At 38.7% G+C, this 21299-nt stretch overlaps 1 protein-coding gene and 1 long non-coding RNA gene across 15 annotated transcripts in view; both read left to right on the top strand.

The window, feature by feature from the left end:
* LOC139959406 (multidrug resistance-associated protein 1-like) overlaps positions 1-4149 on the top strand; it is a 59090-nt gene extending 54941 nt beyond the window's left edge. For all 7 annotated transcript variants that reach the window (XM_071956981.1, XM_071956982.1, XM_071956983.1 and 4 more), the window contains 3 exons: positions 338-504; positions 972-1166; positions 2438-4149. In XM_071956981.1, the coding sequence (XP_071813082.1) occupies positions 338-504; positions 972-1166; positions 2438-2552 (477 nt within the window). In that variant the 3' untranslated portion in view covers positions 2553-4149. The remainder of the gene's footprint in view (positions 1-337; positions 505-971; positions 1167-2437) is intronic.
* A 1463-nt stretch (positions 4150-5612) lies between these two features.
* Positions 5613-20739, top strand: LOC139960215 (uncharacterized). 8 transcript variants are annotated; one of them, XR_011790424.1, is made up of 8 exons: positions 5613-5834; positions 8344-8447; positions 8703-8807; positions 9588-9881; positions 11399-11503; positions 15171-15468; positions 17234-17312; positions 18429-20739. It is a non-coding gene; the product is annotated as an uncharacterized lncRNA (long non-coding RNA). The 8 variants fall into 8 exon arrangements; XR_011790426.1 differs by having other exon boundaries at positions 5616-5810; positions 9588-9754; positions 11286-11503; positions 18429-20737; XR_011790421.1 differs by having other exon boundaries at positions 5620-5834; positions 9588-9754; positions 11286-11503; positions 18429-20736.
* Positions 20740-21299: the final 560 nt, after the last annotated feature.

The raw sequence follows: 21299 nt of genomic DNA, 5'->3' as shown, positions 1-21299 counted from the left end.
ACATCATGTAAGAATATACAGTGTGAAAATGCCTGCTGGAAACGTGAATACCGAGTGAGTCTAAATCCAGTGAAATAAAAATGACCATATCCTTGTCTTGTCCAGGGGGTAAATTCAATAGAGATATTGTCTTGGGAGGCTGTTTATGTGGAAAGTGATAAAACTTCTTTATTGTGTCATTATTTTTACATATATTTTACACATAATTTTCCTATTTCCTCTTCTTGGAATGTTGACAGTGTTCCATAATTCATAAGTTACTCATTAGATACTTTTAACACAGATGCATAGAGCTATTGCCAGACGTGACCTCAAGTATTATTTTCTCCTGTCACAGGATCCTGTTCTGTTTGCTGGAGATCTTAGGATGAACTTGGATCCGTTTGAGAGCTACTCAGACGATCAGATTTGGGATGCCCTGAGGCATTCTCACCTTGATGAGTTTGTCTCCAGTCTTTCAGAGGGATTGATGCACAAGTGCACCGAAGGGGGAGAAAATTTGAGGTAAGATTGCTGCAAGCTGGCATCATTACACTGCAGAAGTATATTTATATGTAAAATGAATTGTTTGAAGCTGGTTTGAGATGTTCAAGACATTAGGAGACACTGTAAAAGATCTGCCAGCAGATTAACAATGAGAAATATTCAGGTTTGGTATTCAACCTAGGAGACCGTAACCCAGAAGAAGAGCTGGCTGTGATCTAAGTTATAGTTCCTTGATAACCTAGGAGACCGTAACCCAGATGAAGAGCTGGTTATGATATCATTTATAGTTCCTTGATAACCTAGGAGACTGTAACCCAGATGAAGAGCTGTTTGATGATATCATTTATAATTCCTTGATAACCTAGGAGACCGTAACCCAGATGAAGAGCTGTTTATGATATAATTTATAGTTCCTTGATAACCTTGCACAGTATCTGTTCACACCAGTATTAATTTTGTTCGATTTTCTTATTTTTGGTTTTTAGTGTCGGACAGCGTCAGCTCATCTGTCTTGCGAGAGCTCTTCTCCGTAAAACAAAGATTCTGATTTTGGACGAGGCGACTGCGGCCGTTGATCTGGAGACGGATGATTTGATCCAGGCAACCATCAGGACTGAGTTTGTTGACTGCACCATCCTGACAATAGCTCATAGACTGAATACAATTATGGACAACACAAGGTCAGTCAAAACAAAGCCTGTTGTTTGTTTCTCGTTTGTCTGTACATGTTTTATTTGTCAAAATTCACTTTTTAAGCACTAAATACATCTGGATTTTATCTCAATCCTTCATCTAATGGACTTCACATATCTCCAGTTTTGCTTACAAACTTGTTTAGAAATGTTTAGAAATTTTGTTTGTTCATCGAAACGGGTAAATGACTGCTGCAGTCCTGTTTCAATGCAAAGCCGCTATAAATAACAGTACTCTGTATCCCACCAGACAATGAAGTCATTAAGGTGCAATGTTCCATATGAAACATGCTTAAGATATTCTTTTGGTTCAAAGATCTGCAATTTTCCGTCTCTGACAATAACAATGACTGCCCTGATCATTATATGCAAAGTAGCATCTCAACGTATTTGTAGGCTTTAAGCCAAGGGTTTACATTTGTGTATCAAATTCCGTGGAAGTTTGAAGCATCAGATTATGTTTTGCTCAAGTATGTTTGTGTAAATGAGCGATTATAATGATAGGTGTATTCTTGTGTGGGCGTACATGTATATAGTGTAGCGTTAGGCTATAGTGCGCTTGTATCGATGCATCGCTGTTTAATTACGTACAGAGGTTTTAAATGTATCGGGTGCGGCGCGCTGATTGTGTTGCGTGCGTGTAACTTGTGTGAGTGTGTGCGTGTGGTGTGAGAGAACTTTCTTGTGTTTGAAAATGTTTGGCAGAGCTAATGAATGAGGCAGGAAATACGGATCCATGGTTGACCGGTCAACACTTGTGAGCGAGTGAGTACGTTTGAGTTACATGTGTGAAGTGAGCTTGTAACTTGTAAGTAAATTATATTTTATATTCTATATTTAGTTTGCTCCAGTTAAGTTATTAAATGATTCCAGTAAGCAGTTGTTCCAGTTAATTGTTATTAAACTATTCAAGTATACCGTTGTTCCAATTAATTGTTATTACATCTTTCAAGTTTACCGTTAATCTTTTGTTCCTGCGTTATCTTTACAACTTCTCTCCCCTGAGTCATCATACTTTTGGGAGGGCACGCCAGTACAGAAAACCCCTAAACTTACATTTGCATTTCAGCATATTGAGCCGTTTTAATCACACAAGCACATTGGTTTAATAGCACTAAAGGCAAAGAGTAGATGTTGTTCTATTATAAGAAAATAGTCCCAAAATTAAATAGAGACACACGAACATACTCGCCACTGTGCTTTACCCTCTTTAACAGGTAACAATTTATTTGATACTTAATTCTTTTTCTTTCCTGTAGAGTGCTGGTTCTAGATTCTGGAGAGATAGCAGAATACGATACTCCAGCTAAGCTCTTGGAGACTGGAGGCATCTTTTACGGAATGGCGAAGGACGCCGGCCTCGTGGCATCTTGAGTACATAGCAAAACATTGTTTTGGTTCTGTATTTTGGATAAAAGCCAGAAGAACAAATGGTTACGTGACACTGTTCTTGAAGTAACCAACGAGAAGACGACCAATTGACTCTTCTACGTTGGTGATGTGAGGGGCTGGGGGGCATGGGTTGGGGAGGAGGTTGCTAGTCATACTTAGCAGGGTGTGAGCTTTGAAGAAAGCATTGAGACAGTGGGGGAAAGGGGTGGGAGGGTAAGCATTCATATCTCTTTTTCGGTAACAGTTTGTGTTGACATACTATAATTTGAAAAGCTTTCAAGACCTGTCACAGAATTTATCACCTCAATATTCACCTCAATATTTATGAGTCACAGGTAGTAAACCTTACTCATATTTCATTATATTTTAAGAGTCTTCAAGTTTGTCTTTCTATGTTAAACCTATTTTGTTTTTTAAACTTTGCTTTGATATTTTTGTCCCAATATTCATTTTCAAGTTTTTTATGTCTTTTAACTGTCTACTTATTTCTAAGGTTTTCAATTTTTTCTTTAAATCCATTCGAATATGGGCATTTTGAGTTTTTCATATGACGATAGACACAAACGAATAAGTTGGTCATGAATAGCACACAGCTCCTCTGTTTTTACTTACATTTCAAAACTGAGTAAATTGGTTGGTTTTATAACTTGCCTCGTAGTTGTGTTCTGATGAATATCCTTCATTGTTTGTACTTACTTTCATGTGATATTTAAATATAAAGCTCCATTAAGCCTATAAATACGAACAAACTGTTCCCTAACCCTATATTGGTAGCATTGTGTAGTTAAATAAGCAGACAATCTTGTAGGTGCATCGTTTGCCAACATATTTTGGCCAAAACGCAGAGAACGAGCGAGATTGGATACCTCCAAAACATTATTATCCTGACCGTCCAGATGGAATGCATAGTGAGACTTTAACATCAAAGGACAAGATGTACAGTGACCTTTGAGTTAATGTTATATATTCTTTGATGGTATGATATTCCTTTTATTACCCTTATATTTCTTACATCATGGTGAAGCGTGTAAAACCTACCTTTATAATCCCCACCGGTTTCATACACAGTGTATCAAAGACTGGAACAATACCAACTATCCTTTAACTGTTTCTGTATGGTTAGATATTACAGTATTCAAATGGTGTCCTTTACCGTAGAGTTGTTTACTTTTTGTTTGTCACTTAGATAGTAAATGTAAGTTACTTAATATATGCTGCAAGACACTTGAGGCGATATTTTATAAAGGAAGTATGTTCCTATGTAGCTAATTGTTCTATTTGCTATGATCTAACTGTTAACAAATGAGTTCTTATTAATGATTACTCACAATGTTCATTGTTATAGATTTGATTGAACACACAAAATCACAACCTAATTAAGAGGCTTGTATTAGTATACATCTCTCTCCAGAGGCTCCAGTTCACCGTACTTTCATCAAGGGATGTCATTTTCTTATCATGTTTTCAGTTTTAGTACTTTTATCTTTTATGTTACTGTTTTATCATTCAATTATGGTGTGTATGTATGCTGTTGATAAATAAAAAGGATTCCTTCCACGGTACGGAGCGGCAAAATAAATGGCTGTCCTTTGTGTTTCTTATAAAGCTAAGATTTATATCAGAGTTGTAACATTATGTAAATGTGGTTTTCTGTTTCTTAATCTTGGTGTCCAATTGCACTACTCATCCAACAAGTGCAGATATCCCCCACCCCAATCCCCCCCCCCTCCAAAGATAAGAATGGGGTTACACACCCCTTGTAATAATAATAATCAGCAGTTATTTTTACCAAGCTTAAATGAACACAAATGTGGGAGAAGCCCGCACAGGCTTACGGATTACAACTTACACCTCGGGTAGCTTCCAATTCAACATTTTATATCAAATTTAGACATTATATTTAGAAATAACAAACGAGGTGCGGTGGGGGAAGGGAGGGGGTGGATACCAGACGGATTGACGGGGAAGAATGATTGGGAGCCAATGGCGGAGTTAGGGGTATTGATCAGAGTGGGCGAGAATGGTCTGTATGGGCGCTTTCGACTTTAAGCGGAGCACCACCACAGGTTGGCGTGGAGGGTACAGAATTTTTGGAACTAAAGTTACTCCCTAGATCGCCGGAAATTACCCTTTCCGGGCCTTGATAATTTGCAGGAAAACGAAGAATAAATAGGTGTCATCGCCAACAAAATGTGACAAATGTCAATAGGTAGATGAGAGTGTAATAAGAATGTCAATACTCCCGAATAAGTAAAAAGAGGTAAATAGCTGAAAAGGGCGCCAGCAGTCCATTTGAGTCCGTCGGGGGGGGGGGGGCATCCGCCCCCTGACTGTATGGACGCTCCGCCACTGCTGGGAACGCAGTGTAGGAAGAGAAGGGGTGAGTGCGGTATGTTTTAACGGTTTTGGTTGAGCGTCTGCAATGATTCGTAATGACAATTTATCGCAAGCGTTCAACATGCTCAAACAAAATGAATGAATGAGGTGGAATTCATGTCACTTTTCAACCATTTTTCGAAACAAATTTTGCGATTTGATCGCTAGTAATCGTGAAATTGATTTTATCACGGTCATTGTCATGTTTCCCCATATGAACTTTTCTCATAGAAAAGGAGGGAGGGCGAATCTGTACGTAATGTAATCAGAAATACTTTTAAAATGTCACCAAAGAGATTAAAAAAAACTTTTCGACTTTGTTAGTAATGATGTCTTTTAAGAGACACCGTAGATACGCTGCTCGGTCGGGTTTACTGCAATAGTGGCAAATGGAGACCAATATCCGCACTTAGTGGACCTAATGTTATAGTCATGCATTGACCTTGAACAGAGGGCCTACCGTGAAAACGTACGGAAAATTCAACCTTTTATATCTCACTGGATACAAGAAAACGACTCAAAAGTCATGAGATGTGGTCAATATAACAATCACATTAAAAGAAATGTATGAAAAGCAGATTAAAGATATGATGGAAACTCAAATGTGGAGCAAAAAAACGATGTCCCTACGGATGCCGTTCAGTGACATTTACATAATTTGTGTGTAGTAGGTTCTAAGCTAACGAGCGCGAATTATGATCTGTATGTAAAAGCTCACGATAGGTTGCATGAGCACGAGCAGTGCAGTTCGCTTCCTGGCAGCCGTAGGCTAACAATTCATACGTAATTGTAATTTGTAGCCTATTCTGTATGGGGAGTAACTGCCAAAGAATGTGAATGGCAGATATATTCACCAGCTCGAAGGTTGTTCTTAGTTTTGTCGAGCAAGTTAGTACTTCACATTGTTTGAGTCAGCGAGCGCGATACGTTAGGCTAGCCTATCATATAATAGGTTCGCTTAGGCCCAACGGTAGGCCAGCTCACGTAGGTACTGGCGTCTATAGTAAGTTGGAATCCTACAGTATGGGCCTAGGCCTAATATAATATTCACTAGACTATTTATGTAAGAAAAATAAGTCCCTTTATATCTGCCGACAAAATACTAAAAATACTAGACCTAGCTGGTTGGGCATAATTACTTTCTGGTTAAGGCTAGTACAGTTACTGAGTAAGACTAGGCCTAGGCTAGGCCTAAATGAGGCCTAGCCTAATTGACTTTAATTTCCTACCACTGTACCAGAGTAGCCTACCAATCCATAACCTATGCCATCTAGCACTTAACAATAACGGTAACACATCCTCAAGAAACTAACTCGCAGCCAGAAAAATTAGCTAAGGATGAAAGCTCTCTTTGCTATTTTTTCTATTTCTATCATGTCAGATAGGCAAGGTCGGCTCCTGTTACTAGGCCTAGTTAGGTCCGGACAGGAAAAGCGTCAGTTTGCTCTCCAACTTCCAAGAATAAAAACTTTAGTTTCCTCCCTGAAATTTTAGGGGAGGAAACCAATTTTTTTCAGGGGAGGAAAGAAAACTGCAAGGCTGTGAAAAAAATTAATTTAGGTAGTGAAGCAACTGTACAGTGATTAAGCCATTAAGGGGAGTGGTGAAAGAATGGATCATATTTCAAGGTGGCTAGCCTATGTTGGAAGAGACACTTGTAGTAATTGAAGAAACTGGTGAATGCTAAAATGTAATGTTTTTTTGGAAGGAACCAAGGAGGGTATACTTATAGGCTAAATTTACTATAATATTTCATTCCCACAATGAATGTCATACACGCAAACAACCCATTACCACTTTGAATTCCACGCATGTAAATTACTAAATTACCCCATGTTCGCGCATACAATCCTATGCAAACAATCTGGCCAATTCACAACATTTTTATCTTCCAATCACTAAACAGTTACACAGGTAAGGTACTTGGTCACATTTCCTATTTTCCTTCATACAATCACAATTTTCTTTAGCTTACTCTAATTACTCGAAAAAGAAAATATGCCATCAGAGCCAACATCTATTCTTTCCACATAGCCTAGCCAATATGCCTCCCATGAAAAACCTTAAGTTTCCTCCCCTGAAAATGTTAGTTTCACATGAAAACGTACTTGACCTCCCCTATGACGTAGGGGGGTAAGCTATTGAATTTTATTAGTGGGAGGAATATAACATTGTTAGGGGAGGAAACAAATGGCCCCAGGCTAGGCCTACCACCAAATGAAAGTTGGAAAACCTAGGCTAGCCTACCAAAGCGGAGGCTAGATAGAGATGAGGACGAACTCTCCTGGGCTACTTATACAAGCAACGGTACTTTTTAATATGAAAATCTCAAGCAAGTAGGCAGAGCTCTGCGGTCTAAGTGATGTTGATGATGGTTCAAATATGGAGAAAACTCTCCATGCAAGCTGATGTTACCTAGCGTAGGCAACTAGATTGATATACAGTACATGTATTAATTTGATCAACTAGCATAATTTTGACTTGAAACTAGGCTTAACAGTATTGGTCCAACTCTTGGCTTAAGTTAAAGATCTTTATCAGATCTTTTGATGCCTAAGGCATCATTTTATGGTAGGCAAAACTGCTTCACTGAAACTTTGATTATTATAAAACCGAGTTCAAACTTTGCTTAGTCGACCTCTCATTGTTGAGTAATTGTCTTTAACTTGGTTTATAATTTGAAAGTTGTGAGGAACAAAGCTCATGGTAAACACATTAAAACACGTTAAAACATGTTAAAAGTATTGAGAAACAAGTACACTAAACAGTATCTCTGTCCTTGTTGATATAGAATATTATTACACAGGTGTTAGAAGTCATGGAAGCACATGAGGGTTTACTGTGAATATAACAATATGTTTTGGTACTTTTTGTAAGGCTGAAAAGCCAGTTTTCATCTTTGCTTAAGTGTACATGTTGTAGCTTAAATGTCGGTCCTTATTTCACTTGTTAAGTTTCTCGTTTCAAGAATTATGCTTATTTCAGAAATTTTTCTATTTTCCAGTTCTTGATGAATGTGCTTGCCAAGTTTGAAAATGCTCTCAATATTGTTTAGCTGATGAAATGTTCTCAAAATTGTATAGCATTCATTCCTTACTATTGGCTTGACCATTCCATTGAACAATGTACAGTACATCAAAGGAAGTTTTGGCATTTTATAAAGTACTCCAAAGGTTTGATAGCAATATCTAGTAAGGTTCATTACTGAGTCATATTGCAAGTATTAAAAATAAACAGACACTTAGTAACAAAACGAGGAACAGTTTATTCATGTTTGTAAACATTCTTAGGAAAGGTGTATGCATACGCAAACTGGAAGATGATCTTATGTAACACAATTACTAAAATGTTATTTCACACCAAAGGATACATATAACTTTCATATTTGTCTTTACAGCATTGCATGGGCCACACTGATTCACAAGAAGACTCCATGAACTGTGATTGTAACATCCTGCTGGAGGTCTGAGATGTTGGAGATTCTGTAATGCTTCCATTTGGGTATGCACAATTTACTATAGTAACACAAATAATTAAGCTCGTATTCGTTTCGTTTATTTCTGCCATGAAACCACAATAATAAACATTTGTTTATACATAGTTATATCAATGAGGCAGCAGTCAGGGTTGTTTAGGTAGTCAGGGGGAGGGAGGGGAGGAAGGGAGGTAGTGTGTAGAAATGAGTCTAGTTGGAATGTCTACAGTATCTGCTTTCCAATATATGACATCTTCTTATCTTTTACAATACTGTCTCAGGTGAAAGATAAATATAGAAGAAGAAAATGGAAGGAAACTTGTGAGTCTTGGATGTCACTAATGAAGCTGGATCAGGTTTAAAAGAAGTGGTTGAAAGATCTTAAGGTGACTGAAAGATATGAAATGTTAACTTCTCCTTGAAATGATCTTCAGGGTAGGAACAGAGACATTTTATAGCCAATTTTACAGAGCATACAGTGCAAATCGGTCACCAGCAGTCTTGACCTGAACATATAATTCCATTTCTTTCACTGAATGTCTGTCCAGAAGAGTATAGATCATTTGCCTTAATTATGGTGGTTCACAAGGTGAACTTGAATTTGTTACTTTTGCTGAGTTGGTATGAGTTTCTCATTAATTAACGTAGTCTGTTTTGTAAATTAAAGAGACATTGTGCCCTAGTTTGGTGGAATGAGTAGTTAGTAAGTGTGGTATGTTTGTGCTAAATTGAAGAGCTATGATAAGTTAGTTTGGTGGCATCAGTTGGTATTCAGTGATGTCTGTGTTGTGCTAAATTAATAAAACCTGGTGCCATAGTTTGTTGGAATCATTTTGTAATTAGTAATTTGGATGTCTTAGATTGATGATTGTGCCTTAGTTTGTTTGAAAGAGTTGCTAAGTTGTGTGGTCTGGGTTGTGGTAAATTAATAAGACATTGTGCCTTAGTTTGATGGAATGAGTTGGTATTGTGAGGTCTTTTCTGGGAGATGTTCAAACCAGTGGCCAATAACTTTCATTTCTTTCACAAAATGCCTGTCTAGAAGAGTACACATCTTTTGTCTCGTGGCTGACAGTTTGGTTGTTCACAAGGTTTGACTTTTTTACTTTTGCTGTTACTTTGAAAAAAACTGACTAATTTGTTATGTATTCCTCTCCTTTCATCAGAGATCTGTGGCCTATATTGCTCAAGAAGCTTGGATCCAAAATGATACCGTGAGAGGAAACATTCTATTCTCAACTCTACCAAATACGAGAAGATCCTTCAAGCCTGTCCTCTACAGAGAGATCTGGAAGTGTTATCTGGAGGAGATTTAACAGAAATTGGAGAGAAAGTAAGATTCAAGGGAAACATCAGTGTGAGCCAGTATCATGAACATCAGTCTTGTCCTCTCAACAGTTGATTGTTGTCAAGATCAGTGCTAAATGTACGAGACACGGTGCCTTAGCCTGTTGGAACCAGTAGGTATTTGTTGTGGTCTGTTTTTATGCTAAAGGTACGAGACACAGTGCCTTAGACTGTTGGAACCAGTCGGTTTAAAATGTGGTCTGTTTTTTTGCTAAATGTACAAGACACAGTGCTTAGCCTGTTGGAACCAGTCGATATTTGGTGTGGTCTGTTTTTGTGCTAAATGTACGAGGCACGGTGCCTTAGCCTGTTGGAACCAGTCGGTATTTGGTGTGGTCTGTTTTTGTGCTAAATGTACGGAACACGGTGCCTTAGCCTGTTGGAACCAGTCAGTATTTGGTGTGGTCTGTTGTTGTGCTAAATGTACGAGATATGGTGCCTAAGTCTGTTGAAACCAGTCGGTATTTGGTGTGGTCTGTTTTTGTGCTAAATGTACGAGACACTGTGCCTTAGACTGTTGGAACCAGTTGGTATTTGGTGTGGTCTGTTTTTTTGCTAAGTGTACGAGACACAGTGCCTTAACCTGTTGGAACCAGTTGGTATTTGGTGTGATCTGTTTTTGTGCTAAATGTATGAAACACGGTGCCTTAGACTGTTGGAACCAGTCGGTATTTGGTGTGATCTGTTTTTGTGCTAAATGTATGAAACACGGTGCCTTAGACTGTTGGAACCAGTCGGTATTTGGTGTGATCTGTTTTTGTGCTAAATGTATGAAACACGGTGCCTTAGACTGTTGGAACCAGTCGGTATTTGGTGTGATCTGTTTTTGTGCTAAATGGACGAGACACAGTGCCTTAACCTGTTGGAACCAGTCAGTATTTGGTGTGGTCTATTTCGTGGTAAATTAAAGAGACATTGTGCCTTAGTTTGGTGGAATGAGTAGCTAATTAGTGTGGTCTGTTTTTGCTTAATTGAAGAGGAGTGCTGTGATAATTTGTTGGAATGAGTTGGTAATTAGTGTGGTGTGTTTCTATTAAATAAGTTTTGCCTTAGTTTATTGATATGAGTTGCTAACTAATGTGGTCTGTTTTGTGCTAAATTAATGAGACCCGGTGCCTTAGTTTGTTGGAATCATTTTGAAATTAGTAATTTGGTTGTCTTAAATTGATGATCGTTGCCTTAGATTGTTGGAAAGAGTTGCCAATTAGTGTGGTCTGGGTTGTGGTAAATTAAAAAGACAGTTGATTGTTGTCAAGATCAGAAAACTCAAAGATGAGCTGATTTGATGGAAAAACACAAGCTAAGCTGGAAAGCTGCAATATACAGTCAAGGTTAGTCATAAGAAAGAAAGGTTCATAAAAATGTAATATATATTTAATTATGTTTCCACCAGTTTCAATCACAGCCTAAACTTTGTTGGAATTAGTTGCTAATTAGTGTTTAATGTTTTGTGCTAAATGTACAAGACTTACTAAGAAAACTGGCTAATTTCTTTTGCATTCCTCTCCTTTCCTTAGGGTTCTGTGGACTATGTTGGTCAACAGTTAGCTCCTTGACATAGCGCCACCCCATCATCCTTCACTCTATTACTTACCTGCCATTTACAAACGTATGGTCCTTTTTTTACCAGCACAACGCTACCAAAGCCAATTTCGATTCATGGTGTGTCTCTTCAAAAGGAGTTCCTATTCTTTTGGTCCCCCGTCTTAGGCTGGAAACTCATTTTTTTTCTCTGGTAAGTGAAGTCTATGATCAATTTCATTGTATAGAAGCCATTTAAAACCCGTAGGAAGGGGCTGTTTTGCCAATATGGCAACCCCAAACCCACCTATAACCGCCCCCCAAATCGAAAACCTAAACCCAAACTCCTAACTCCAAACCAACCACCAAAAAGTCTGCTCAAAATCATAGTATCAGGAGTCTTACCAGAACTATCAAAAGACCCAATAACCCTTGCTAAACAAATCAATGAAGACAAACCAAATGCCATGATCTCAAATATAAACCTTCTTCGTAGTAACGACATCCTAATCACCCCATGACCCTAAATCTGCAAATATCCTCCTGAAACCATGGACTCAAAAGACTAAACTAGGCAACCCCAAAACAAGAATCCCCAAAAAGGTAAGACAAAGAAACTTCTCTGTAGTTGCCTGTGGCATAAACCCGGAAATACAAATCAAAGATTTTGAACAAGAACTCAAAGACCGAGAATACACCCCAATACAACTAAAAGACTCATTAGTTCCGCCCCAAACAATCCAACTTGGAATGTAAAAATAACGTTTGAAGAACAAGAACCTCAACAATCCCTAATCAAACAAGGTCTCTACTTAGGATACTCTACACACAAAACAGAAGAATACCACGAACCCCCCCCCACCAAATCACTCATTGCTTCAAATGTCAACTTTTTGGACACACCCACCATACTTGCAAAAATCAAACCAGATGCCTCAGATGTGGCGAAAACCACAGAGTTAAAGACTGTCCCGAACAGAAAGAAAACACAAAATGTGCCAATTGCTCAGGGACTCATGCCGCCCTTTAAAAAGGCTGCCCAAAATTTAAAAAAGCCAAAACTGAAGCTTTTAACAAACAACAAGAACAGAGAGCCTATGTGAATGTAACCAAATCTGCCCCAAAAACTGAAATAATAAATAAAATCGCCACTGAAGAAAAACTTAATATCGCAACCTTTGTAATTGAATTAGTACAGTACACCTTCCATAAAGCCAACATTAATATTAAATCCAACAATTTTGCCAGTTACGCCACCGTGTTAGTACTAAAACACCTAAACTTAAATATCCCAGAAACTGTAATTATGGAACGTCTCCACAAACCTTCAATATTTAGCCCTCCTCAATCACCTACATGACAAGCACACTCCCTCCTTCGATCAAGTTTCTCCACCTAAACATCAACAGTACCCTTTCAAAATTAAGCCTCCTTCTTAGTATATTCACCAACCACTCCCAGGATATCATTTCGTTAAACTAAATACAAATTCCCACCATAGCATCCCTGGTTATCAAACTTTCAGATACCATATTTCTCGCTCTAGAGGAGGAGCTTATTGCTGTAAAAAACAAAGCCACTCTCCTCTCAAACCCAACCCAAACAAACAATCAAACAATTGAAATTGTACTCGAAAGAGACTATAAACCTCTCCACATTATTAGCTATTATAGTCCCCTAAATGAGACCATATCCACCGATATAATAAAAATACAATACTACTAGGAGATCTAAATGTCGACTACATCATATTTGGTAGCACCAAAATGTCTGTAAAGGCATATCTCTCTTAGAAATATGTGATAAACACAACTTAACAATAATAAACCAAAATACCAAAACAAGGAAAACCCAATAAACAATAATACTGAACTACTTGACTACGCCATAACCTCAAACCACCTTGCAACTAAAACTCATTCGATTCAAATCCTAGAAGATGACCTAATCAGTGACCATTTTCCACTCCTTTTTGAGTTAGACATTAACCCTCAGTCGCATCCAAAATAACAAATTAACGTATAATTACAATAAAACAGACTGGACAGCATTTAAAGAGAAACTCGTAACAAATAACACAACAACCAAAGCAACAAGCTAAATTACATCAACAAATACTGTGACAGCATTGCCCAACATTATCTTAAAAAAAAATGTTCAAAAAACATTTCCCTTAAAAACAAAGCAAAACAGAAATCAAAAAACTAAATAGGAATATTCTTACACTAATTAAACTCAGACGTCGCCTACGTAGAACCTACATGACTCCCGAGATCCAACTCTAAAAACCTAAATTAACCAACCTAAAAAACAACTAAAAAGACAAATATCGGCAGACGACCAGGACCGAGCCCAAAACAAATGCGATTCAATCATTAATGACAAAAACCTGAAACACTTTTGAAAAAATATAAAATATATCATACACTGCATTACAACCCCAAACACAGGTAATTCAGACCAAGGCCTTAGAGATGACGCAGGTAACCTGATTACAAATACTCAAGACCAAATAAAGCTAATTGAATCATACATATAAAAATATATTCAATATCTTCGATGGCCACCCATACGATAACAGATTTCAAACAAGAAATAGACCAAACAATTATCAGAAATGCAACCAGCTGTATCCCCAACCCCTTAGGATATCTCAACGAAAACATCCCCCTACTAGAAAAAATAGACATAAACGATTGGTATTGTGCCACAAAAAATGCAAAAATACCTACTCCCCTGACAATATAAATTACCTAATGCTCAAAAAATCCCCACCAATATTCATGCAACTCTCATATTATCCCTCTATTTAACAAACTACTTAGACTGGGCTATATCCCAACCCTGTGGAAATACGCCAAAATGATTCTAATACAAAAGCCAAGTAAAGACCGCACCAAAATCCAAAACTATCGTCCAGTCAGTCTCCTCCCAGCCTTAGGCAAGATATTTGAATGAATAATAGGTAACCACACCAGAACTCACCTGGAACAAAATAATCACATTTCCCCGTCTCAATCAGGTTCTGAACACACAAATCCACAATAAACCAAACTTTTTGTCTTTCCGAAGAAATTAGCTTCGGCTTCATAAAAAACCATTATACCACTGCCCTCTTCCTTGATGCCGAAAAAGCTTTCGACAAAACTTGGCACAACGGCATAAGAATTGAACTGCTTAACTTTAATCTCCCCTCCAATTACACCAGACTTCTTTCCTCTTTCCTTAGTGAGCGCAATGCAAAAATATGCTACAAAAACCAACAATCAAAACCCATTCCACTTCGTGCAGGAACTCCACAGGGCGCTGTTCTCAGCCTCCTCCTCAGCACCCTATTTGTTAATGATTTGAGCATCCCCCCTCTATCTAAATGCAGCTATAGTCAGTACACTGACAACATAGCCATTTGGAGCACCAGTAAAACTATTCATATGACGGAATTAAAGATTAAAAAAGCAATTACACATCTTGAAAACTGGTGCTTGATGTGGAGAATAAACATAAATCCCTCAAAATCTAACCTAGTCAATTTCTCCATAATAAACTCAAAATACTGTAACCATAATTCCAAAATTAATCTTGTCAACACCTCAATTACTGCTGTCAACAGGGCCCATCTACACATCATGGGGCATCTACCTACCAAGTATGACATTGATTAATTTTGTTTGTTGAAATATTGTGTTTACAAGGTAGCTGTCACATGTGCGAACACCCACACCAGCATGATGGCATAGGCAATACCGTGCCTTCAGCATCATAACTTTTAAAACACACCAGTTCTTTGTTAGTATAAACTTTGTGATATTAAAATATTTCTATTTTGTTATCAGAAAGACATTGCATGTTAAAATGCTGATTCTCTTGTAATTTCATTGCAGTTGTCACTTTCCTGTACGAGTTTCAGAAAAGTGGTTGCCTGGAAACCATTTTCCATGAACAATTACAGAGGGAGCCTGCTGTTACATTGATGTCATTTGTGCACACCAATCCAGCTCTAGTGAGTTGGTGCGATGCCAGGAGGTGTTGAATGATGGTGCTGACAATCTTGCTGACAACATCCTGGTGTTCCAAGGTCCAGAGGTGTTCCAAGGTCCAGGCGACTCCTTACGGCCCCCACCAACAGGAAAGGTGACCTGGCCACACTGTTGGCCAGAAGACTTTTCAAGGAATACCCTAGTAAGTGAAAGCTTAAGATTAGAATCATAATATAAATAACCATGGGTGGGATATAATTTTGTGAAAGAAGGGGGGGGGGGTACCTGAACGAGGGGTGCAAGGGAAGCTGATGTCTCCTCCCCTTGCCAGAACTGTGTTTGTTTTATTTCATAAAGCCCTTAGATGTAATATTTGAAGGTTTTTTTTTCCATGTACTGTAGTTCTGTACTTGAAAATATAATTATGCTTTTTGCATAAAAAGCTAAGCCCAGATTTATTAAGAGACATAAAAGTAACAACTGGTCAAGCTTACCGGAAGAGCTAACTAATGAACATGTGATCAAGAATAAGTTATAGATATAAAATGAGTCATCAAAATCAGCAATTCCAGAGAAAGGCTAACTTGTATAGAATGTTGCTTAATTAAAGGGCATAGTCTTATTTGGCACTGTTATATTGGCACTAGTATACCTTACCTAGTGTCCTGGTACTAGTGCGTTATCGATTTAAATAAGATTCATCACAATGGGTCAATCCTTTTTTGAGCCTGTGTAATGAAAAATGTTACAAATTAGTATAAGTATTGCAGAGTTATCAGTATTGCTAATTAACGACCCAATTTTATAAAACAGCAAACTCAAGGTCGGGGAAAAAGTGAGGGGGGGGGGGGATGGGTGTTAGGGCCCTTTCCCACTGTATTTCGACCACTGTATACAACAAGGATCACAAAGATTGCCAAAATATCAAACAGTCTGCAACTTTTACCTATTGTCCCAGATAGATACACCCCCACATACTCCTAATGCAACCTTCCTCGGTACCACTTTTGATAGCAAATTATCGTTTAATCTACATTGTAACAGAACTGCAGGAGCTGCTGGTCCCAATTTAAATCCATTCAAATCCTCTCACACAAATATAACTTCCCTCCGAAAACAATTATCCAAATCTATAAATCCAAAGTAAACCTGATTCTCAGTTACGGGAGCATCTCCCTGCTTACCATCTCTAATCCCAATAAACAAATTTTAAACAGAATCCACACCACAGCTTATCGACTCGCACTCAAAATCCCTACCTATATTGCTACTTTGTACGTTCTCTGTGCAGGAAACACAAAATCTACTTTCTCCCGACTTCAGGATTCAACACCAAGTTATACAAAAACAACCTTGAGAACGACCCTTTGATTGAAGACCTCCCCCTGAAATACAAAGTCGCAACAACTCAATACCCAAAAACCAAACTCTTTCTGTATTCACAATTGTTACTACCTAAAGTCTCATTCCATTAAAAATATCCTTTCCTAAATGGGTCTAGGCCCGACTCCAAGTATACTTATATATAAAGAACAAAACAAACAATTCCAACAATGACCGATTGATTAAAACATAAAGTAGCAACCACTCCCTACCCTCACAATAGAAACCGCAACCACTCCCTACCCAAACAATAGAAACCTCAGTACTTAGAAATTCCTCTCCTTTAGAAGTCCCTCCCTAATTGGCTCTTCGACTCCGACCTCGAGTATGATTATAGCTATCCTGTCCAATGTAAATATATAAGACTTCATTTACCAGCAATTCCCTGACTGAACATAGACAACTATTCTATAAAAACAAACTTATTATCCCCCGTAGGACCTCTCGCCAGGTCAACCAGGGGTTAAAGTCCTTTTGATTTAATATCAACAATACCAAAAATAAAGTTTGACTTGAATTAAATTAACGATGTAACAAATTAATATAGAAGACATCATTAGATTTTGGTTTCATTTAATTGAAAGGTGGAGGTAGAGGAATTGGACACTCTTGTGCAAGATATCAACGGCTTGAAGTACTCTGCTCAGGCTGCCTCCATTCTAGGTATGTACTTATAATAATAATAATAATCAAACATGAAAGGATGAATATCTACAAATTAAGAAAAGAAATTGGGTGGGGGTAACTGGAGGGGCGAATCAGTCAGAGACCATCATGCTACTACCCTGTTAATTTTGTGTAGGACCCTGGTTAAATTAAAAGGAAGAAATCCCTTGAGTACCCTTGAGTTTCTGAAAGGTTTCTTCTTTGGGATAACGGTGGAGAGACATATCGATGTTCTCTTTTGGGTCTGACCATCAGAAAAATGCAGATTAAACTGCCATGTCCATTTGGAACCTGGGAATTGAACCCTGCTACTGGAATAAATGTATTCCATCAGAGCATAGACAATGATTCAGAGAAATATGGCCTTTATATTAATAATCTGTTGTTTTCTTTCCCAAATTTTTCTCTTTGGTTAAACAATGAGTGAAAAGATTCATTTGGTTGGAAGCAGCACTGCCCTTTTTCACCCTTTTTTTGGGGGGGGGGGGAGGGGCCTGGGGGGAGACCTATTAGCCCTCACGGTATGAAAATATTTCAATAGAATTATTGTGGTGGACAGGACAGACAACAGTTATTTTTGCTTGTAGCTAGAATGTATGATGTCCAGGGATCACAAGGAAGTATCAAAAGCCCGATCAAAAATGCTGTTTTTTGTACTATCGAAATTTGTCAGAATAAAGAAATTGAAAGCCAAAATATAAAGAGTTTATCTGGCCTTGTAGACTGCGATTGAACCAGTCTCTGTCATCTACAAATAATAGAAAGTGGGTATCCATTTCTGTTTGTGACAGCAACAACAAAAAATGACTGCAAATTAACAAGTTTTTGTAAACTTTCTCTATTCAGGGATTCGAATCTCAAATTCCACTTGAATATACCCCCCCCCCCCTACTTATGAACTGTCACGTAGCTCAAGGTGACAAACTTACGAAAATGATGAGAAAAGGCCTTAGGTGGTTCCTAATTCAATGAAGTTTCTCACAGTTTATTGAATTGACTTCCCCCACCCTCCGGATTATCCTCACCCATAGAAAATACCCTCCACCCAAGAATACTTTAAAAAAAAAAAAGAGGCCATGGCTTACCGAGAACCTCTCTGCGTTCATTTTTCAGATTTCAATGAACCTTCCATCAGCAAAGGAATGGCGCAACTCGGTCTGAAGGACAATCGACCGCTGGCAGAACAGTTTGACCAGTACAACCCAACCAGCCGGACCTGGCAGCCAAGCCCAACTTCACCGCATTCCCACCGGACTTTAAGCCGTCACCGTGCAAACCCCTCTTTTTTGACTCTTTTTTTTACCCTCCTTGGACATGAAACTGGAACAGAATAAATCGGGGTCTGGGTGGGTTCCTGCGTGGATGGTGGAGCGGGGGTGAAAAGTAACGGGATTTGCCATGATGTCGGATAAAGGATCCAAAGGTAGCGACTCTCCAGGATCAAATGCGATCCCCAGTGGGAATGTCAGCAGGCGAATAGGAGTGATATCGTTTACCAACGATGTTATTGTCCTTTTTTTTCCTCTCTTCTTTGGTCTTGCTTGTTACAGTATGTATGTGTTGGCGTTATACAGTTACATGATTATATCTGCATGTATTGCATGTCGTGGTTCTGGTTGCGTTCAGGTGAGGCACCCACAGATTGATATATCACATTTCGTAAACATCCATCATAAGACCACAGGAATGACACACGTCAGGTCAAATGGGTTAGTCCAGGTTATATGGTACTTCAAATCGGTGTAACTCCTTCACCCTTAATCTGGTCCGTGAGGTCTTTTGTATACATAAGCCGGTAGTATTTGAGAGGGCTCTCACTCTTCTCCTGCATGTGCTGTCATCATCTTTTATTTAAGTTTTATTTGATTTTATTTGTTTTTTTTAGTAGAGAAAACTACACCTTGTTGCAATGCAAACACAAAGATGGGGCAAGGCCAAAAAGAATAAAACTCACTTTTTTAATGTGGCTTGGGCCAAAAAATTTGAAGAACATTCAAAATGGGAAGTGGAATTTCATATATTTTGGATTTGGTGTTTGTGTGTTGATCTCTTTTAGAGAAAAAGAAGAAAAAACAGCATCTTTATTTGATGGGGCTTTAAAGTTTTAAAAATGGGTTTCGGTTGTTGATTCTTGGTCTACAAACATTGTGGTGCTTGACTGACTGACACTTTATGGGGATGTTAATGTGACTGAATTTGATATTGGCAGGAGTTTTGGATATTAGTTGGAAGGACCAGGGGTGGGGTGGGGGGGGGATGGGTGGTGAGGCGAAGGATCAAGAAGGAGAAATGAAAGTGTTGAAAGTGAAGAGGGAGAATCTTTGAATTGAATATTCAGTTTGCAGTAGCACAGGTTTACTGATAAGGTTATATTTAAAGAAACTTTCAATAATGCACTCTTCGTGTATATAATTTGGGGTGTGGTAGTCCGAGCGGGGTGGGGGGGGGGCGATTAAGACGGCAATGAAAGGGAGCAACCTTTCCACATTTAAGTTGTTTGTGCTATGGTAGTATTGTTTCCTTTTTCAAACTGGAGGGCAAAAATGATATTGATGGTAGCAGGGGAACCATGGTATTGTAAACTCAAGCAGCCATGGAAGGTCACCTCCTTTTTATTGGGAACTTGTTGTCAAGCAAACCTATGGATTCAAGCCCTGTCTGGCTAAAGTAAGATGGGGTTTTTATTTTTATCAAGGAGAAATCCATTCTTTATCCCTTCATTTAAAAATGGTCTTCCAAATGTTTAAAAAAAAAAATGTCCAAAAAGAATGTACTGGTGTGAATTTGATAGCCACCTGGTGTGAAGTAAAAAGGCCATAGGGCTTATCCCATAATAATAACTGCCCTCCAGGCTGATATTATAAATAATAGAAACATTATAGAAAATAACTGTCTGTTGTCACCCAACCATCTCAATAGTAAATGCAGGTATCACTAAGAATGTTTATGAAATATATATTGCATGTTTTGATTAGTATTTGCATAATAATTTGATGAGGGATAACCTGTTTCTGGACAGGTAGTTGAAGGGTATTAACTGTGGTGGGAGGGATGAAGGTATATCCTGTCCATGAACTGATTTGTCATTAAAAAAAAGAAGTTATTTCAAAGTATCATTCTTTTTTTTCCTTTTTTTCTTCCTTTTACTTGAGTATTGTAAAAGGAAAAGCAGAGATTGAGTTTGAGCCAGGGACCTTGAGATGCAAAAGCAAAAGTCTTTACCACTAGACCATTAGGTGGGCCTCTGGTTTCTAAAGCTTTGCAAATATTTAAAGATCCTGCTGTTTGGACTTAGTCTTTTTTTGTAAAACATTTTCTCCACTACTCCCTCACCCCCGATTAGCTAGTCAGGGGGGAGGGGTGGCGGCGAACTCACCTTGTCCGCGTTGAACCTTGTCAGGGGGAGGGGTGGCAGCGAACTCCACTTGTCCGCGCCTTTACCTTGTCAGGGGGAGGGGGCGGCGACCTCACCTTGTCCGCACCCTCACCCCCTCTCATCCTCTCACCTCTCACCCTCGGTACTCACCTTGTCCACCTGCCAGGAGGAGGGGGACCGCCCGCCTTCGGGATTCACCTTATCCACTTGTCAGAACTCCTTTTGCAAATACTCACCTGGGACTTGAACCGGTGCAATCCAAACCAATCGCTTACTGAACGATGGAATAACCAATTACACCATTTCGGTTCCCTCTGGAAAAACTTCGTTTCTTATATTTATACTTCCACTCCCTCCAAAGAACAGAAAAGTAAAAGGCTCTGTCTGGACATTAACCGCAGACATGATGCTCTGTCTGGGAATCGAACCGGAGACATGGAGTTTGTCTGTGTCTCTCCAGTCCAGAGCACTACCAACTGCGCCACTAGAACTGTTGAGAATTAATGCTCGTTTCTAATATTTAAACTTCAAAGTCCAGAATGGAAGAAGGAAAAGAGAAGAAAATCAAAATGCTCTCTCTGGGAATCGAACCTGAGACATGGAGTTTG

This window comes from Apostichopus japonicus, chromosome 19, assembly GCF_037975245.1.
Source record: "Apostichopus japonicus isolate 1M-3 chromosome 19, ASM3797524v1, whole genome shotgun sequence".
NCBI lineage: Eukaryota > Metazoa > Echinodermata > Holothuroidea > Aspidochirotida > Stichopodidae > Apostichopus > Apostichopus japonicus.
The sequence above is the reverse complement of the archived record's forward strand: the minus strand, read 5'-3'. Positions and strand labels throughout refer to the sequence as shown.